At 39.9% G+C, this 19886-nt stretch overlaps 1 protein-coding gene across 1 annotated transcript in view; it reads right to left on the reverse strand.

The window, feature by feature from the left end:
* Positions 1–19886, reverse strand: part of CFAP54 (cilia and flagella associated protein 54) — a 301093-nt gene that overhangs the window by 11945 nt on the left and 269262 nt on the right. The window contains exons 66-67 of the mRNA XM_027594798.2: positions 18961–19102; positions 10475–10549 (exon numbers count right to left, since the gene is read on the reverse strand). Coding sequence (XP_027450599.2) covers positions 10475–10549; positions 18961–19102 — 217 coding nt within the window. The remainder of the gene's footprint in view (positions 1–10474; positions 10550–18960; positions 19103–19886) is intronic.

A 19886-nucleotide genomic window follows, 5' to 3' on the forward strand; every position in this document is an offset into this window, starting at 1 on the left:
ATAAAATGTGCCGATGTTCGTAAATATTTTTTTGGGTCATCCAGAAGTGTAGTCTAATAGCTCTCTGGGGAATTACACTGAGTGAAAAAAATGACCATCCCCAAAGGGTTACATAGTGAATGGTTCCTTTTATATAACATTCTTAAAATGACAAAATTATAGAAATAGAGAATAGATTAGTAATTGTCAGAAATCAGGGCTAGCAGTGGGGTGGGTAGTGAGGTGAGGACAATGAAAGGGGTCCTTGTAGTGACAAAATTGTTCTGTATCCTGACTATTAATGTCAGCATCTTGGTTGTGATACCCTATGGTTCTGCAAGATGTTACCAATGGGAACAACTGGGTAAGGAGTACACAGAATCTCTCTAGATTATTTCTTATAATTGCAAGTGAATCTATAATGATCTCAAAACAAAAAGTTTAATTTAAAAAAGGATAGTTGAAAAATAATACATCTATTAAATGCCCATTTACTCTTTTGAAAATCAGCAAATATTTAGATAGGCCAAAAGCCACTAATGAAGGAAGTTTCTAACGGTCAGATGAACAAAGACTCATTTCACATTATTAAGGCAGGAAAAAATAAGGATGACCACAATGTATCGAATGCTTACCACTGGCACTATACTGGCCGGATACGAAATGTGTTGCATGCTTTTTCGAACGTAATTCTCCAGGAGGAGAATGAATGTACAGACAAGGAATTGAAGCTCAGAGAAGTAAAGTAACTTGCTCACAGTCATGCAATCAATAGATGGTGGAACCAAGAATTAAATCATGTTTTTATCCACTAAGATACATTGTTTCTGAGACCTTCAACAGAATCTAATAGCCCTGAGGTCTTTAAGGATTAATGACTTGTCCACAAGGGCAAAACTGGACAAGAACTCATGCTAAGCGCTTTTCCTACCATACTGGGCTCTCACAGGTGGTTGAGAAAAGAACATAATGGCATTAGCTGCCTGAGATACAGGCAGAAGAAGAGCAAAAATCTAGAATGGCTAGTGTTCTAAGTATTAACAAGGAGAATGGGTAAATTTAGACCTGCTCCTTCTTTGTGGATTTATTTTAATATGAAAACATTTGTGCAGAGAACTTCCAAAGCTTACCAACTGACTCAGCTATGTGAGGCAAAAGTCAGTATTTTCCAAAAATGAAAATATAATCCCAGTGTTAAGGGTACAGTTTTTTAACCAAGACAAAAGCATTCAGCAAAATGAATGAGATAAATGAAGCTAAATGTTTACCTCAGTTTTTAGCAAAATGGAAAGCAGTAAACAGATTTGCTAATGATACCCCTGCCTTTCACCTCCTTTGAAGTTACCCAAAGTGACTAAACTTCAGGAAGTCGTCTCTTTGGTTCTAAAATGCAGATTTATCCTGAATGAAGCCAGGCTTGCTTGATCCGGCAGTACACACACTTCTTGCCACTTCATAAATACACAATATCGGTTCATATTATCTTTTGGTTTAAATTACGTCCAAGTATCATTACACCAGCACATTGCACGTCTCACAAAAGTAGGACCAGTACTTGGAGCACAGACAGCACAAAGGCTCTGGTTCCATGATGAGCGAGAGTGTATTTCACCTTGACACCATTGCTGGTGAATCCCTGAGAGATGAGCATTTTGAAAACGCTATAAACAGCTTAGCCTTTTCTTAGCATTTTGAAGAGCACATTAATAGCCTGGCCTTTTCTTAAGGGCTTTCTTTTTCCCTTAGCCAAATTTGACAGCTAGAAGTGAAGAGTGAGAGGATGGAATCAAAGTCGGGGCTATGTTTTAAAAGCAGCATGGAACTGATGTCATCCGGCATTGTCTTCAAAAGAATATAAGAATATTAAGTGGATGTCTCATGAACTTACACACAAAGGATACTCTTCACTTGAGGACAGAATGATAATGTCTCAGAGAAGAAAGATGTAATTCTAGATGCCCATAAAATCTATTCAGACAGCTCTTGGCTGGTACAAAAAAAAAAAAAAAAGCAGAAGAAGAAGAAGAAAAAGGAAGAAAGAAAATCTGCAACTCTTAACTAAAAGAAGTTATAGTTATTAGTAAAATTAATTTTTAAATACTTATTAAACACCTACTGTAGAATATGTGAAACCTTAAGCCCAATGCTATTAAATGACAGTTTAAAAGACAGTATGGTTATTGTCACCATTTGGAAAGTTTTGTTGAAAAAAAACCAAGAGGCATACGGTAATGTAATAAAATTAGCCAAAGGAAATTGAATAGCTTAGCATCACTCTCTAAAATTTAACAGCCTAAAAAAAAAGTGAAGTGGGAGCTGTCCCACATAAATAGGGACATGTGCAACCCCATCCACCACCCAGAAAACCTGCATCGGTCATTTCAAAGGGTGCTTTGAGAACCCACCTAGTTTATCTTCTACCCTCTCAGCAGAAACACACTGAGCAACTTTAGGACAGTTACTGAGCATATTTGGGGAGAGTTGCTAACTAATTTTAAAAACTGCCTAAGCAGGTTGCCAGAAGTGGCCTCTGCTCGGAGTAGGAAGAGACCAACAGATTGGGAGTGCTTCCCTGGATGTTGGGGCAGATTGCATTTTCCCAAAATGGCTGCAGTAGCTCCCGACCCTATGCCTTTCCTGCAGTTTGACACCGACACTCCGCCCATCAAGAGGTGAATCTATGTTCAGCCTTTAATGTGGGTGGATTTGGGACTAGCAGGGAGAAGTCATTAGGTAGCTTAAAAAGCTGGGGCATAAAGAGTGACAGAGCTTCTGCCTAGTTCTCTTGAGAGGCTCATTCCTGAAACCCAGACGCCACCCTGTGCTGAGGCTCAACCAGCCCCACAGAGGTCACATGTCATCACGTTCTGGCCCACAGCCCACTCTGCGTGCCCAGCCCTCAGCCCCTGGCCAACAGCCAGCATTAAGCACCAAACCAAACTAGCCTTTGAGCCTTCAGGGATCGCAGCCCTCAGAAGCTGAATCATCCCCAAATTTCGAGTCTTCCCAGCTGATGCTCCAGATACCACAGAGCAGAAACAGATCCTTCCCAAATATTCGTTAAAATGTGGGTCATTTTATGCCACTAAGCTTGGGGTGCTTTGTTATATAATAATAGTAACTGGAACAGAAGAAAATGGGACATATATGTGGCTAAAAATGATGCACACAGTCATTCCTAGTACTGGAATTACTGTGGCCTCTCTTTTGGGAAGGTACTCAGGAGCTTTATGCTACACATGTTTTTCTACTACAGCCACTCCTCTACTTACAAGGGTCTAACTCCAAGTGAACTCACATGGCTCTGAGATGATCATAATGTTTTGCTTAGGATGGTGCCAGGCACTATTCTAAGAGTTTATGTGGATTACTCATTTAATCCACAAAACAAACCCATGAGCTAAGTACTATTTTTTTTTTTTTTTAAGTAGACTCCACGCCCAGCACAGAGCCCAACTAGGGGCCTGAACTCACAACCCGAGATCGAGACCTGAGCTGAGGCCAAGTAGTCGAAAGCTCAACCAACTGAGACACCCAGGTGCCCCGAGGTTAAGTAGGATTTTTATTCCCATTTTATAAATAGGGAAATGGAAGCATGGAGGCTTGCCCAAGGTCACACGACTAGCAATATCAGAGCTGGGCTGGAATTTGGAGCCAGGCAGTTTGGCTCCCAAGCCTGTCCACTAACGACCACACCCCGACTCTCATTTTCCCTCAGCCACCTATGGCTGAGTCCAGCCCCTCCCCCGCCAAGAGGGCCCAAACTGAAAAGGGAGGAGGACACTGCTGGCTTCAGTGTGATGGTCATGGTGAGAGCCCAGGCTCTGGAGTCTGCCAGCCCCAATGACTTTGGGCAGGTCTTTTAACCTCTGTTAACCTCTTTCTTCCTACTTTTATGCGACACAGTCATCCATTTGAAAACCACAACCATCATCTTCGTTAAGCACGAGCCACATTCCTTCCTTCTAGACTGTCAGCCTCTTCAGGGCAAGGACTCTTGTCTTTCTCACTTCGGATTCCTCCTTTGGGGCAGCACGGTGCCATGTACTCAGCTGCAGCTTGTAACTGAGCTGATGTTGGCTTTTTCTTTTCTTTTTTTTTTTTTTTAAACTTCTGTCTTTATTTTTGCATCCAGGGCTTTTGGGATTTGCTCTGTTCTTTACATCCCCATGAACAAAGCCATAAATCATGCCTTTACCACTGAGCCTGCTGCCAAAACTAAGACTCGGGTTTTCTGCCTCGTCTTTCAAAGGTCTTCCTAATCAGAGGAATAGGCGTTCACGGGCCCCCTTGATCATATTTATATCTCCTAAGGATTCTCTACTGCCTCCCAATCATTTTCCAAAGTAATGAAAACTCTGAACCGTGGGCCACAGGAGCTTCTACTAACTTGATTTCTTATAGGGAACTATTAAACCCTTCTTAAAAGATATCACAGGGAATTTCTCACCTTCAGAATTATGTCAAGATAATACCAGAATATTAACTGAGATTATTCCTGAGGAGGGGTGTCTGGCCGCCAGGCCTCTGTTTTACCCTGTACTGTAATTACTTCTGTATTTGCCTGTCTCCCCCACTAAACCGAAGGCTCAGACTCTGGCTTTTACTTCTGTATCCCAATGTCCAGTCCAATGGCTGGCAAAGAGGATGCACTAGCCAAATGTTTACTATTCAAATGCATGGAGTTGATGGGCCCAAAATCACTGATAATGTCTGGACTAGAACTGCAATCCAGGGGGATCTCTGGAAAATGCATCAAGAGCATTCGTTCATTTCACAAACATTTATTAAAAACCTCTGTGGGAGCCAGCAGTGGGCAAGGCAATGAGCATAAAAATGAAGTAAGATCCAGTCTTATTATATAAAACCCAATCGGCTCTAGTAGGGGAGACCAATATGGAAGCACATCATTAGAACACATTTTGATAAGAGCTAAGTACAAGGATCTAAACCATGGGCCTGAGAGGCAGTGATAACAAGAAGGCAGTCGGGGTTAGGTTAACAGATTAGACGTGTCATTTCCCATTTTTACATGGTAACCTAGCAAAAGATAAGCTGCTAGCATTGTGGAGCAATCCTCCAGCTGACACCCAGGGTCATAAGGTCAAAAGAGGTCATAAGGTATAGGTGGTTACATGATAGAATCAATACATCAGACATAAAATGCTAATGACTAAACTAAGATAGGTTAATATATCTGTGACTCTGTGTCTCCCTCTACCTGTTCTTCTACCCTCTCCATACTTCTTACCCAAAACTTCTTAAAGATAATAATTATTTTAGTGACCAGCATGCGGTTGATGTCAATATCTGAACATAAATACATCAAAATATGATCATTTTAGGAATCAGAAATAAGAGAACATGTGTGCACTAAATTCAGCCATGTGAAAAGGAATGGATAATGTACATAATGTCGTGGAAGTCCTTAGAACTTACCTGTCATTAGGATTTTTTATGTTAAATTAAATTATTTTTAAGAAAATATATTGTATAATAAACTTTTCATGTGCAACTGGGGCTTGAGAAACAATGGCAGACATCAGACCATCTTGGTGCTTTCTCAGAATAGAAGGGAGGAGTTTTTGGATCTATTATGAGGTAAATTCATGGCTGTGAAGCCTCTTGCATGCTGTCAGCTGCCTTGCTAGTATTCTCCTCCCACATTGGCCTCTGTTGGCATTTTCCTCTCCTGTGTCCAGGAAGGCAAGGGGGCTGGATAAAACCCACAAGCCAAGCCACCTGGTACCCCAACAAATGTATGATCTCTAAATCTCAGTGTGGCCTTCGATCCTCATATTTGTCCTTGCTCAGCTTCCTCCCTCACCACACCCAACGACTGTGAATCCTCAAGCCCTTCCTCTTTCCCTTGGAAGACCATGCCCTCAACCCCCCACCTTCTCCACAGCAGGTAAACTTGCCTCCGCTTCACAGAGTAAGTGAAAACCTCTGGGTGTGAACTGCCCCAGCTTCTCCCACCCTTTTCTTCCACACTCACTCACGCCCCCACTCACCTTCAGCTGCCACCCCAAGACCTAGAGAAAGAGGTCTTTCCTCTGTTCCCAGTCAGCTCTCTTGCTCGTGCTATCATGTCTTTCTGTTCCCACCCCCTCTCCAAAGGCCCTCCTCCATTGTTTGTCCTTGTCTCTTCTAGAGAGGCAACCTCCGCCCCTCTTAGCTCTTTTCCCTCATCACAGCTCCCATCCTAGCGCCCTCCTGATGTGTTCCCTCCAGCCGTTCCTCTACCGCTGCAGACTTCTCACCCAAACCTTCCCGAAGATTCATCTACACCTGCAACTTTTACTCTCTCACTCCTCAATTCCCTGTAGCATCTGCTCCCTATTCTAATGAAATATTTGCTGGGTATAATTTAGTGAAAGATGCAGATCCCAGACTGAAGCAGAACTGTCTTTGACTCCTGCCTCCTCCACTTACAAGGTGTGAGATCCCAAACATGCTGCTTAATTTCTTCATTTCTAACGTGGGGATAATAATAGTAACCAACTTCACAGAGTTCTTGCAATATGCAATGAGATACCATATTTAAAACACTGAGTAGTGTCTGCACATGCCATTGCCCAATAAAAATTATTACTAGCAGTAGCATTTGCATTAATGATTATTATCATTATTATCTGTCAGGCACCATGCTAGGTCTAGCTAGAGATCCTAACTAAAAGAAATCCTACCAAATTCATGCAGCCAAGAAGAACTAGTTTGCAATCTTCTTATACAGTGGGGCTTATCTCTTGGCTTAGAATCATCTTCTCCACCTTTGAACCAGGATCTGTTCCTAGGAATTTCCTTCCATAATGATTCTGTATGACTGCAGTCAGTTTGGTTCATACACACACACACACACACACACACACACAAACACACACACATAAACAGTAAATTTGTTTCATGTGAACCAATAGGAAAATATTTAATTTAACTGAACACAGGACCTTTAATCTCTGCTGCTTTTGCAGCAACAAAAGTATCTACACACCAATGTTCTGTGTGCAGTTGCAAGTCAATAATTACTGATGAGCAGACATATAATGACTTAGTCCTCCTCATGGTCAGTCACCACAAGAACAGAAAGCATATTTTTAGCATCATGTTTGACTCCTACCTGACAACCTGGAAACTGCAATAATTTGAAGCTATGTAGTCAAGGAAAGGATTACTTTGTTGCTGGTACACCAGAAAAGAAACCTAATGGTCGTTTATTTCCTGTGATTACTCACTAAGAAGGTTAGCACAGAGAGCTCATTTCCTTCCTCCACCTTCTTGCTATTCTTAATTTTCTTTTTTTGTCACAGGCTGTGTGTGGCAATATTTGTTTTAATTAGGAACACAGTACAGGCGAAGGCAACTGTAACGGGTATGTTCAGTAAGGAACCAAATTGTACAGCGAGATCCCATCTCAGTGACAAAAACAGCTTCACTAAGGCATGTCATTTTGTCTAACAGTTTGCTTTTTGGAACAGGCTTAGAAATTCCCATGCCCTACCCCAGCACTAGTAGGTAAGTCTTGCTTTCAGGGGAGGTATTGGCATGGGGTTCAAGTGGGGGGCCCCTTCTCTTGGACTAGTGGATCTTTTCACTGTGGGGGATCTCAAGTCAGGATCCCGCACACTGACCTCATGCCTCTAGGATTCAACAGTGATTTACATCACACAAAAAATGGTTCCTCTTTCTCTCTTTGTTTAAGATTTTTTTTTAAAGTAATCTCTAGACCCAGTGTGGGGCTAGAACTCACAACCCTGAGATCAAGAATCACACACTCCACCTACTTAGTCAGCCAGGTGCCCCATCTTTCTCTATCTTTAACACTGTTCCTCTCCTTTTCTATCAATGTATCAAAACAAATCTGGATCCTAAAAATCTCTTTGAAATTAGTTGACTAGGGGATAAAGAATTCACACGTGGAAGGCAGGACCATAGTAGGTGTAATGATGATGCCTAAACAGCTAATAATTACCAAACGTTTATTTGTGTGAGGCCGTATTCCACATACTTAACGTGCATTGTTTCCTTTAGTCCTTGGCATTACTACCCCCACTTTACATATGAGAAAGCTGAAGCTTAGGGAAATTAAATAACTTGCCTGTGGTGGTACAACTAATAAGATTCAAGGCTGGAATTCCAACCCAGTTCTGTCAGATGCCCAAGCCCATTAGTGCTATAAATCATGTGTCTTAAAATAGCAACTCCTTCTTCTGTGACCTATTTTCAACCATAGTTTGTATCAAATTAGATTAAACTTGATTTTTATTATAATGTCTTCCATGGTAAATCTATGTATTTCCATAATACAAAAATTAGGTTCCCCACTTAAAAAATAGGAAAAGGACATGAATGGCCAAATGAAAAGAAATTAAGTCAAATATTAAATTTCAGATATTTAAAACTAAAGGGAATTTAATTCAATTCAAGAAAGAGTAACCAAGTGATACACTGTACTAGGCACTTTAAAGTATTCAAAAATTAAGATAGTACTGCTCCTGATCCAAGAAGCTAATGATCTAGTGGGAGAAACATAGTGTAATATTTCAGTTCTTACTTCAAATGTCATCTCCTAAGAGATCTTCCCGGACCTCCCTATCTAAACTGTTGCCCCATTCCCTGTTACCTTCTATCACAGGGGCTAGCAAACTTTTTGTTTCTGTAAAGGGCCAGAAAATAAATAATTTAGCCTTTCTGGGCTATATGGTCTCTCTCAAAACTACCCAACTCTGCTGCTATAGCTCACAGCAGCTAGAGATCACAAATAAACAAACGAGCCTCCTGTGTTCCAATAAAATGTTATTTACGACACGGGCAGTGGGCCAGATAGAGTTCACAGGCTGTAGTTCGCTGACCTGACCCTATTCTAACATATCACTCTGTTTTTTCTTTCATATCTCTTAACAAAATCTGAAATTATCCTGCTTACTGATTTATTACTATTATTTACTATTTCCCTCCACAAAAATGGCAGCTCCAAGAGTGCAAGGTCCTTGCTGCTCATTTGCAGCTGGCTCTCCAGGGTCTTAGAAAGGGGTTCCTGACACATGCACAGCTCGCTCTAAAGGTCTGTTGATCGACTGAATGAGTACTATTTCACAAAAGGAGAAACACTGATTGCCAACAAACATATAAACTATATTTGGCCAGATTATTAATGAATATGAAATAATTGAAAAGGTCATTTTTTTTCACTTAGCATGCCTGGAATGGTTAGGAAACTGGAAGGACAAAGACAAGGAAGAGAGGGAAAAGAAGGGGAAAGGGAAGAGAGAGAGGGGAAGTAGGCGGGGAGAGCCTGTGTAGATGAATATGTGGGGAAACCGGCCCTCTCATCTACTGCCAATGAGAGAATGTAGATCCCAGAAGAATTGAAAGCAAACTCTTGCACACCCATGTTCATAGCAGCGTTATTTACAATAGCCAAAAGGGAGAAATGACTCAAGTGACAACCTACAAAAGAATGCATAAACAAACATGATACATCCACAGAGTGGAATATTATCAAGCCTTAAGAAGGGATGAAGTGACACATGCTACAAGGATGAGCTTTGAAAACACTGTGCTAAGTGGAATAAGCCCGCCACACAGGATCCTATGTATGACTCCACTTATGTGCAGGTACCGAGAATGGGCAAATAGTACAACAGAAGCAGAAAGTAGAATGGAGGTTACCAGGAGCTGGGAGAAGATGGAATGGGGAGTTATTATTTAATGGGCACAAAGTTTCTGTTTAGAACGGTGAGAAATTCTGGAGATGGATGGTGGAGACGGTTGCACAGCATTGTGAATGGACTTAATGCCATTGAAGTGTATACGCAGAAATGGTTAAAAGTATAAATTTTATATTATGTATAATAAAAAAGTATATAAAAAAGTAATTATATTTAAAAAGTATATACACTTTTTTTACTCCAAAAATGTACTCCTAAGAAATAACTCTGAGGAGATAATACAGAAGGATGAAATATGTATATGCTAGAATCCATCAACCTCAAGATTCATGAATAAAAATCTAGTTGTGTAAATAGAGCCTGACAAAAAATATACAAAAGACACTATTATGCAGGCATTAAACATGACAAAGTAGACTTCACATAAAAGTATCTCCATAACACTATTGCTAAATTAAAAAAAACAAGCTACAGAATGCATGTACAGTACAATCCCATTGATGTAAAAATTCTAAGGTTTATTTGTACATGGAAAAAATTTGAGATATTCTCCAAAATGCCCGTAGTTGATTATTCTCTGAATAGTAGATTTGAGATGATTTTAAAATTATCCTCTTCATAATTCTCTGTAGTTGATTTTTTAACAAAGAATATTTTTAACCAAAATAACATGCTATTATAAACTCCTGTTTATCACTTCTTCACATTAATTAAGGAGAGTTAGGCCCTTGATACTTTCATAATAGATGTTTTCTGTATTTCTGTTTCCATAGCAACAATAATACTTGTGAGAGGCTCAGATACATTTTCAAAAAGATACGTACCTCAGACAATGGTGTTACATCTCCATCAGTCAAAAACAGATTTATTATTTCAGAGCAACATTCAATAATCATGTTCTAGAAATAAGAAGACAATAAAGTGAGGTTGAACTTACTGGTAAACTACTAGATATTTTAGTTATAAACTATTTCATTTGTCTTTTCTTGCATCACCACCTAACCCTCATTCCCAGGAGAAAATTTAGAGGGACTCGTAGGTCACAATCCCTCATATAATTAAGGTTATTTGAAAAGACACAGGATGGCCACAGAAGATAAGATTTACTTATGAATCATACATTATTTCATTGTTAAAATTCATATGTTACAGAATTCACACCAGAATGAGGTTTTGGAAAATCACTTTTCTTCTGCGATGAGAACCTGGGGATAAAGAGATTCAGACCCCAGGAAGCAGAGAAGAATGGTTGAGAACTGAGAAAGAAATGGAGAGAGTAAATGAAAAGGAACCAAAAGTCCGTATCATACGTTGTCCATTGCTGATGACACTGGCATAGCCCCTACTGTGTGGACACAGCCGTGTTTATGTGTGGACCTCTGACCCCAGATGGATCTACCGCGGGAAGGAGTGAGTCAGTCAGATTCCCTATCATCGTAATTTCATATAAGGAAAGGCAAGAGAAGAGAGCTATAGTGAGTACTGACTATAGGAGCTGAAGGTCCTGATACAAACGTGGAAAAGGCAGCCATTGGGCTAGATATAAGATGAGTAAGAGAAGGAAACAGATGTGTGAGAACTTACACCCCGCCACCCCCCTCCCCGTAATTAAGCACCGTCCTGGCTCCCAACTCACCAGTTCCATTTTTCTGTGAGGCCCATTGTGTCTGGTTTCCAGTCCTTATGTATGAGCTTATCATACCCTGTCACATACTGCCTTCCCCCACACCTACTTTACTTGAACCAGTGTAAGCAGCCTTTCTTTACTTACAGCTAAAGGAGTCATGACTATAAGACTGTCAGAAACTCTGCCTACTTTGTGATGTTGCCAGGTCCAGCAACAATTCACTTTTATGGTTGTTTAATACACACGTGTACCAGCACTCAGAAATATGAAAATGATAACGTTACACTAATTTTTAAAACTTTTTAAAAAAAGAAACAAACAACAGAATTCACAGCCCCCAAACCATATTATATTTAAGTTTTAATAAATACATGAATACAGAAAAGATCACATTTTAAAGTTCCAAAGCTATTGCTAATTCAGTTCAATTTAACAAATATATTCAAGATGCTGTGGAACACAAAGATGAAGAAACAGACCCTTATCCTCACAAAGTGTACAATAGCTGAGAAGAATAGATTCGTACACTCCTAAATAAAATACCAAGTAGAATGTGGTCAGAACATGGATAGGAAACTAGAGGTGGGACAGAGGAAGTGTAAGGAACGGGGAAGACTTCTTGGAGGAAGGGTCATGTGAAATGAGACTTGAATGAATAGTAGGATTTCACTGGCAGAGAATGGGGACAAGGGCATTCCAGATGGAGGGAGAACAGTGGATATTCAAGGAACATAAAGCATCTGATATGGTCATTACTGTGGGTGTGTATAGGAAGCATGGCAGTGAGAGTGATGAGAAATAAGGCTGGAGAGGTCAACTTAGGACATGTAAAAGTAAGGAAATTGAGAGGCACTGGTCTGAGGAAATAATGATCCAATTGCTTTAAAAAAGATACTTCTGGCCACAGTTTTAAGGTGAACTGGGCTCAGAAAGAGACAAGAGAAAGATAAATTAGCTAGGAGGCTACTCAAACTGTTTGGGCAGGAAGTGATCATGGCGAGAAGTGGACCAGCTTCAGTGGGACAAAAAAGGTGGAGGGCAAGCAGGGTCTCCAGCACTGATCAGGGTATACTACTTTGCCATGATGAACCTCCCAGGCTCTTGGTCCACTTTAAGACAGAAAGGATACTCCTCTGTCTGAACACTGATACTCCTCTTATTTATCTATATTTCTATATTTCTAATTGAGTTCTCAGGACTGGTTGCACTCTGATACTCCTCTTATTTACCTATATTTCTATATTTCTAATTGAGCTCTCAGGACTGGTTTAAGTATATTTCCTCCCTATAGGAAAGATTTCAATAACAGCCATGATGCGTTACTGTCATGATTTCATCAAGAGCTATCAAGCAAAATGAGATTGTCTATATCATTAATCATTTCACATAACAGATGAAGACAGCAATGTTACCTGATAAATAAATGCCTTCTGCTCCCTGTCTCAACATTTATCAAGCAGAAATTTCACCTCAACAACATCCTATTTCTTTGGCATTATTTGCAGTAAACCATTACAAATAGCAGACGTTGGCTGACTGGATGCTTGGCTACCATAGAAATGTAGCCTTGAGCTCATCACACCAGGCAGAAAGCTGCCAGAGATATACTGTGCACGATTGGCAAGGGGCTGGGAGGGCACAGAATAATCCTTGTTCAATCTTTGCCATTTTTCCCTTAAAAAGGAGCATCTGATGATTCGATGATGGTTTTCTGAGTTACTTCAAAAATAACCATGCCGACTCTTTGACTTAGTTGAAATCCTCATCTTCTTTCACCTGTGGAAAAAACTTCCTAAATTGTTTTCCATCCTCCAAACTCTTGCTTCCCTCATCCCTCCTTCACATGCCACCAGGCCATGCCACCACATGTCTCAGCAAATCACAGGATGGGTCATGAGAAGTCCTTCCAGGTGCTGCCCCCTCCCTCTCCTACCACCCGTACCCAGCCCTGCCTTCTCCTGTCCCTTGCCTACAGAACAAAGTTCACTCACCATTTTTTTGTTCAATGCCTACTGTATGCATCCTAAGTGCCATAAATTGGTAATGAAAAGACAGAAAGAGAGTCCTTAAGCAGCTAATTGATGGTCTAGTGGGAAGAAAAGTAGAGATGGACTCTTAACAGTACCATGTGGTGACTCAGAGAGGAGGAAGCACTTCGTTCCACCTACCTCTTCAGCCCCATCTCCCACTGCATTCCCCCTGTTCTCCCACCACAACAGATAAGCCCATTGTCCCGAGTAGAACATTCAGTCCCTGACTTCACATCCCTTCTCTTGCTGTATCCTCAGTCCTCTATGAGTGCCCTCCAACTAGAAGCTTCCCAAACAAGTAATCGAGAGGCACTGTGTGTCAGGCGCTGGGCTAGATACTGGAGATAAGATGATGAATAAGACACCCAGCAAAGGAATTTGCAGTAAACAAAGAGGAAGAGACACATAACTGCCAAAGCAATACGGTAAGGGTACAGGGTGTTTGGAGGTATTTTGTCAGAGGGCCACATGTGGATGTCAGAGAGATACTAAAGAACATGACAGTTGGAGAAAAGATTTAAGAGAAGTTTTCCTATGTATTATGAAAGGATTCCCTCTCGAACGTTCTTATGAGAGACTCCATAAAGACTTAGATTATTTTCAATGTTTTTTTTTTTAAAGATTTTATTTATTTATTTGACAGAGAGAGAGAGACAGCAAGAGAGGGAACACAAGCAGGAGGAGTCGGGGAGGGAGAAGCAGGCTTCCCGCTGAGCAGGGCGCCCGATGCGGGGCTGGATCCCAGGACCCTGGGATCAGGATCTGAGCTGAAGGCAGACGCTCAACCGACTGAGCCACCCAGGTGCCCCTATGGGTTTTGAACATCAGATTGATGTTTCTTTGAATGCCACATTTTGCTAAAAGAGGACTACCAGGTGGCTGGGCTCATTATGAATGACATCTGGGTACTTACGGCCAGACGCATACAATGATTAAGCTCCTCCATGACAAAGACCTAATACTACTGATTTCTGTTATGTCCTTATCTCCTTCCCAAGCCTGGAAAATTTTTGCACATAATAGTTCCTCAAAAAGAATTTCTTAATTGATGCTAATGTCCAATTGTATTTTTTTCTGTTTTCATAGTACTTTGATATTTGGGATATGCTGACTACATACTAATCTCTTTTAAGATTTTATTTTGGGGAATGTGACAGAGGGGGAGAGAGAGAGAATCTTAAGCAGGCTCCATGCCCACTGCAGAGCCCAACGTGGGGCTTGATCTCACAACCCTGAGATCATGACCTGAGCCGAAATCAATTAACCAGTGGAGCCACTCAGGCACCCCGACTATATACAAATTTTAATTGCCTTGGTACAATCCAGGCATCCCATAAATGTTTGCTGAACTAACCTTAGGTGACTTGGTAAACATCTTTTTAGGCTTTTCATATCAGTATGCTATCGTTCCAAACAAGGTGTTTGTCTCAAAGTCAGGATCGTTTACATCTTTCATATGCTTTAAGCTCTGAAGATACTCCTAAAGCTATGAATGACAGGTTAAAATAACTCAGTCATTCTGAGCCAGTGTTGTTCATTTTAGAAGGACATACATAGTTTTCAAGCCAGAAGTGATTAGAACACCTGTTCTGTAACCCTCTCAATACATCTTAAATTAATATCTGTGTTCTGATTTTCTTAGCTTATTCCAGACTATAGGCTTTTGGGGAGGGGGGAAGGGTAAAAAAGGGAAGGGAATAAGAAAGAGAATAAGATTCATTATTCCCCATATCAACCAAAGGCACATTTTCTGGGCCCTTCTACTTAATAACCCACCAAAAATCTATACTGTGATAGAAATAAATATAATAGATTATAGAGGTTATGAAATCCTGTCCAATTCCAGACCAGAATCGATCTCTTCAAGTGCCCTAGTTAACTTCTTATTAGCGCCAAGTGAAGGTTGTCATGACAACGAACCGGCAGATTTAGTCAATGAGATGGGTTACAACACAGAATATAGCTGCCCTTTTTTAAGTTCCAGTTGGCATACTGGAAAAAAAGAAAACTTTATATGTTCCTTCTATTTCTCAACTTTTCAAATGTTCTGAACTACTCTGTTTGCCAATTCACCTAAACAAATATCAATTTGTCTTCCATTTGATGACATTCTCTCATACATAGAACCAACAGAACTGAAAATAGCTGAAAATGCCCTACTTAAAGCTGAAGAAACATTTTCTAAATTGAAGAATAAGACAAATTCAAAGACAGAGCAGAGAACATCAGGAATGAAAGCAGTTTGTTTTACTCAAGGACTGATCCACTCACATATACCATTCCAGTTAGGACATGAAAGCAAGCCACCAACCGTGGTTAAGGCAAGGTAGGGCCTCTGGATTCCTCCCTCTGCTTACATTCAAATCCTCCCCCATACCCCTGTTTATTTGATATTTGTTTATATTCATAGTCAACCCCTTAACTGAGACACTGGGGTCATTGTGATAAATTTGATACCCACATCAGACACACAGGGAAATTCTGATGACTCACATTCCAACCAAGCGGCACAACTCTCCATCTCAGAACACTATTTTAATGAAATGATCATTTTTAGAGATGAGAAGAAAATTAATCCCAGAAAAGGTTAAGTGACTGACCCTAGGTAGTAAAACTGAGTGGCAGAGCACAACCTAGACTCCCTGCTTTTGTGGATGCTCACTCTTCTGCCTCAGACAATCTAAGCTGGAAAAACAAATGGGTTCAGGAGAAAATAACCATTTTCCATACATGAACTATATAGAAGTGGATTCAGGGACAATTTCAGCAAAGAATATTCTAGACTGTGGCTCAAAAACAGCAATCTGATATGTTTGGTCTACAACTGAAAAACTGTGATTATTAAGTGATCTACAAAAGAAGTGCAAAAATGACACCAGAGCTGAGTTCTTCTTGAAAATAGATGTAAAACAGTAACCATACACTTTATGAAAATATGTATGTTAAAGTATTATTTTATAATATATATAATCTCATGGGTTTGAGATATCTGATCTATTAGGAGATTATAAGTACTCTATATCAGTAATACCATGAAACATCTGGTAATTCATATAGCAACATACAAAGACACTGAAAAGATTTTTGGGATGTACAACCCAAAATCTAAGACATCAGTTCTATGATAAATCCAAGCACACAGCAGAGGAGATTAAGTATGGGAAAGTGGCGTTCCACAAAGGCTAACTGTTCTTGCCTGATGCATCCTCTTATAGCTGGGCTTGTTGCTTTCACAATAATGAAAAATGCATTCACTCACCCTACTGGTAAATTCAGGCTCAAAATGCAAACAAGTGTACTCTGAAAATCAGGAGAGTTGCCAGCTTTTATGCTTTCACATGAGTGCACAGATGAGGAAAACAGTAAAAAAGGGCTAAAGCTACACTGAAACTAACATAACATTGTGTGCCAACTATACTTCAATAAAAAGAAAAGGTTAAAATGGTAAAAAAAAAAAAAAAATAGAAAAAAGACAAAAAAAGAGCTATACCAATACTATTCTTTAGGAATTAAAAATGTTTTACTATTGGTAATTGACTATTAACCTAGCAAAAAGTGATTCAAGGTAAAAATACAGCAGACCATATATGAAGGGAGGATCCTAAAAGCTTACAGAGAGGATAAACAGAGCCGGGCCCCAACTGGCTAGGAGTTCAACCAGAAAAGCAGCAAAGGGAGGTCCCAGAATTAGAGCTGTGTGGCAGGCACTGTTGGGTAGGCAATCCTCAGCTAAAGCAGAAGAAATAAAGGAACTGAGACATTATTTGATAAGCATGAATACTTGGGTAAAAATCTATGGGTGAACATGTGAAAATTCTGATGTAATGGTCAGAAGAAAGTTAAGGAAAAAAAGACAAGTCAAGAAGAATCAAAGCATATACAGGAAAGAGAAATAACCTTAGTACACTATTCGACTTGGCTGTAATAATGTAAATACTGAATATCGATTTAACCAAACTCTGTGATATAACAATACCCGGGAAAGGGGAAAGGAGAAGTTGGGGAGAAGTATAAGTGAATTAAATCCTTATATATCATAATAAAATCAACACATATTATCTCAAATTGATACATCCAAGAAAAAGAGAATAATTATTTGTAGCTTTTAGCACTGTTGATCAATATTTCTGGCTTTTCTTCTTCCAAGCCGTAGCATGTGACTTATTTGGCCAATGAAATATAGTAGAAGTGATATGACGGAAACCTTAAGAGCCAGTGTAATTTGCCCCCTTTCTTCCCTCCTGCTACTGTGACTGGTGATATTTCATATGATGGATGTGCCACCAGCCTGGCTGCTGGCCTGAGGAGATATGGAGCAGGGCCTCAGTTGTCCCACTTGGATTTGAAGGCTGTTACCTCGTTTTTCATGACTGATACTACATTATTACTCTACACCTGGAAGTAAATAATGAGAAACAGTGGAAAGAGTTGAAAACAGCTGCCTCTGCAGAGCAGGACTGCAGAGTGAGGAGAGATTGGGTCGGAGATTGTCCCTTTTCAATAAGTCTTGTAGAGCTATTTAATTTTAAAAATGGCCACAATAACTACAGAGTCTATAACTCAAGAAATTGGATTAATGTGCAAATGGAAATTCAAAGAGCAAATGATTAGGGGAGAACAAATATTTCTCTGTTCCCCTCATTTCCAAAGAGGGTAAGGAATTGCCACTCCACTCCGGTACGAGGAGACTTCAGGCTTCTTTCAGACTTGCAGCTAATTTACTGCCAGAAAAGTAGAGTGACTTATCTGATTGGTGAGTTTGGAAAAAGCAAAAGAACATGGTAGGTTTAGTCCCTTCTGGGCAATCTTTGCTTATATTTTTGGAGGCACCCTGCCTGCAGAACTGTTGGTCTCGGCTCCTGTGTGCAGTGAGCCTGGTGGGGACGGAAGGGTAGTGGGCAATCCTATAGTTATACATGTGGGTAGGTGGGCAAGTCTGGCTCATTCAGGGGTGAGATACTACTAAGCTCGTTTGGTAACAGACCTAAAGCCATGTTTGCTAATCAGCTTTATCAGTTAATGATGCTGATATTTTGATCTCCACTATCCATCTCCTACATCCCATTCCTCAACCGGGTTCAGAACTTAGGAAGGGTAAAAGAGAAATTACCAAACACATTCTATCAATCACCACAGAAACCACTCACCTGTGTGATCAAAATAATAATACACCATTAAGATGTATAACCTTTTTTGTTGGTGTTCGAAAAATACATATGCATAGAAAAGGTCTGAAAGATATATGCTTCTCTGTACTTTCTAGTTTTCTTCACACATTTCTTAAGTAATAAAAAAGAAACAATAGATTTAAGAATGAAGAGTAAAATAATAATATAAAGTCACAGAGCATTGTTTCTTGGGATTCACAGTGATATCTGGATGATTTCTCTAGATTGCCTTTGTATTCATTCATATCAGATTCTTATAATTGGTAAGCTTAGAAGAGCTTTGAAGGAAACACTACCTATGTGTCCAAAAAAGGTGGATCATATCTGGTACTCTAAAGAGAGAAAATAGAGAACAAAAGAACCACAACGTTCAAGTTTAGTTCCATAGCTATGCTTTGATGAAGTAAAAAAATCACATAAATAATTATGTAAAATGACAGCCACGCCACAAGAGCAATACAATTTTCCATTATTTAATAACTTACTTCCATTTCCTTATCAATTGATTTCTCTTCCATTTCTTGCATTTCAGATACATTTTCATCTGAAGCGATTTCAGGAGCTGTTGGCAATGATATTTCAGCTATTTGCTTAAGATTAGATAGTTTCTCATGAATTGAAATAACTCTAAAAATAACAGATAAATATGTATTTTACTTGAAAAGGTAAGAAAGGCATTCATTTATTCCCAGAATCAATAATATGTGTAAAGTAAGTCCTCAGTTACTTAACACTTGGATTTCTGGCATTCCCAAACATTATTCATTCAGTCATTTGTTCATTCAAGAAACACGAGCAAAGAGACACAATTCTAACCTGTATAATGTTTATGATCTAGTTATATACTCAAATAGATATAAAATGACTGGCAAAGGCACAATGACAGAAAGGCACACATCCAAAATATTGCTTAAGATGAAAATAAAGAAAATAAAACATCTATGTGGGCAAAGAAAGTCCAGGCAATGACAAAGTTTGCTCCTGTGTAAATCTTAACGCCATGTGATGACTACCTTGCTGACCTGAAGGTAAGAATTATGGCAAGATAGGCATGGTTCAAAAAGGCCAGTCACTGAACCCACAACAGTGAAGTGTACTGTAGGGGGGAGAGGTGAAAGGGTAGGGAGAAGAATCAAGAAAGAAGGAAAATCAAAATCAAAAGCCAAGAAGGAAGGCAGAGTACACAGTGGCAATTATATTGAAGAGGGAAAACTTCTGGAGCCATAGGCCAGTGAACATGGGATACTCTGAAGGCAGAGGTAAACCAACGGATGAGTGGAGTCAGGAGATGGAAAAGCATTTGCAGCAGCTGAAGGAGGCAAAGAGCCACCTGCATGGCCCTCCGTGATTCTATGCTACAGGCATAGCACACATGTGCATGCCTGTGTGTTTGCATCCATGTGGGTGTCAC

This window comes from Zalophus californianus, chromosome 9, assembly GCF_009762305.2.
Source record: "Zalophus californianus isolate mZalCal1 chromosome 9, mZalCal1.pri.v2, whole genome shotgun sequence".
In the NCBI taxonomy this organism is placed as follows: Eukaryota; Metazoa; Chordata; class Mammalia; order Carnivora; family Otariidae; genus Zalophus; species Zalophus californianus.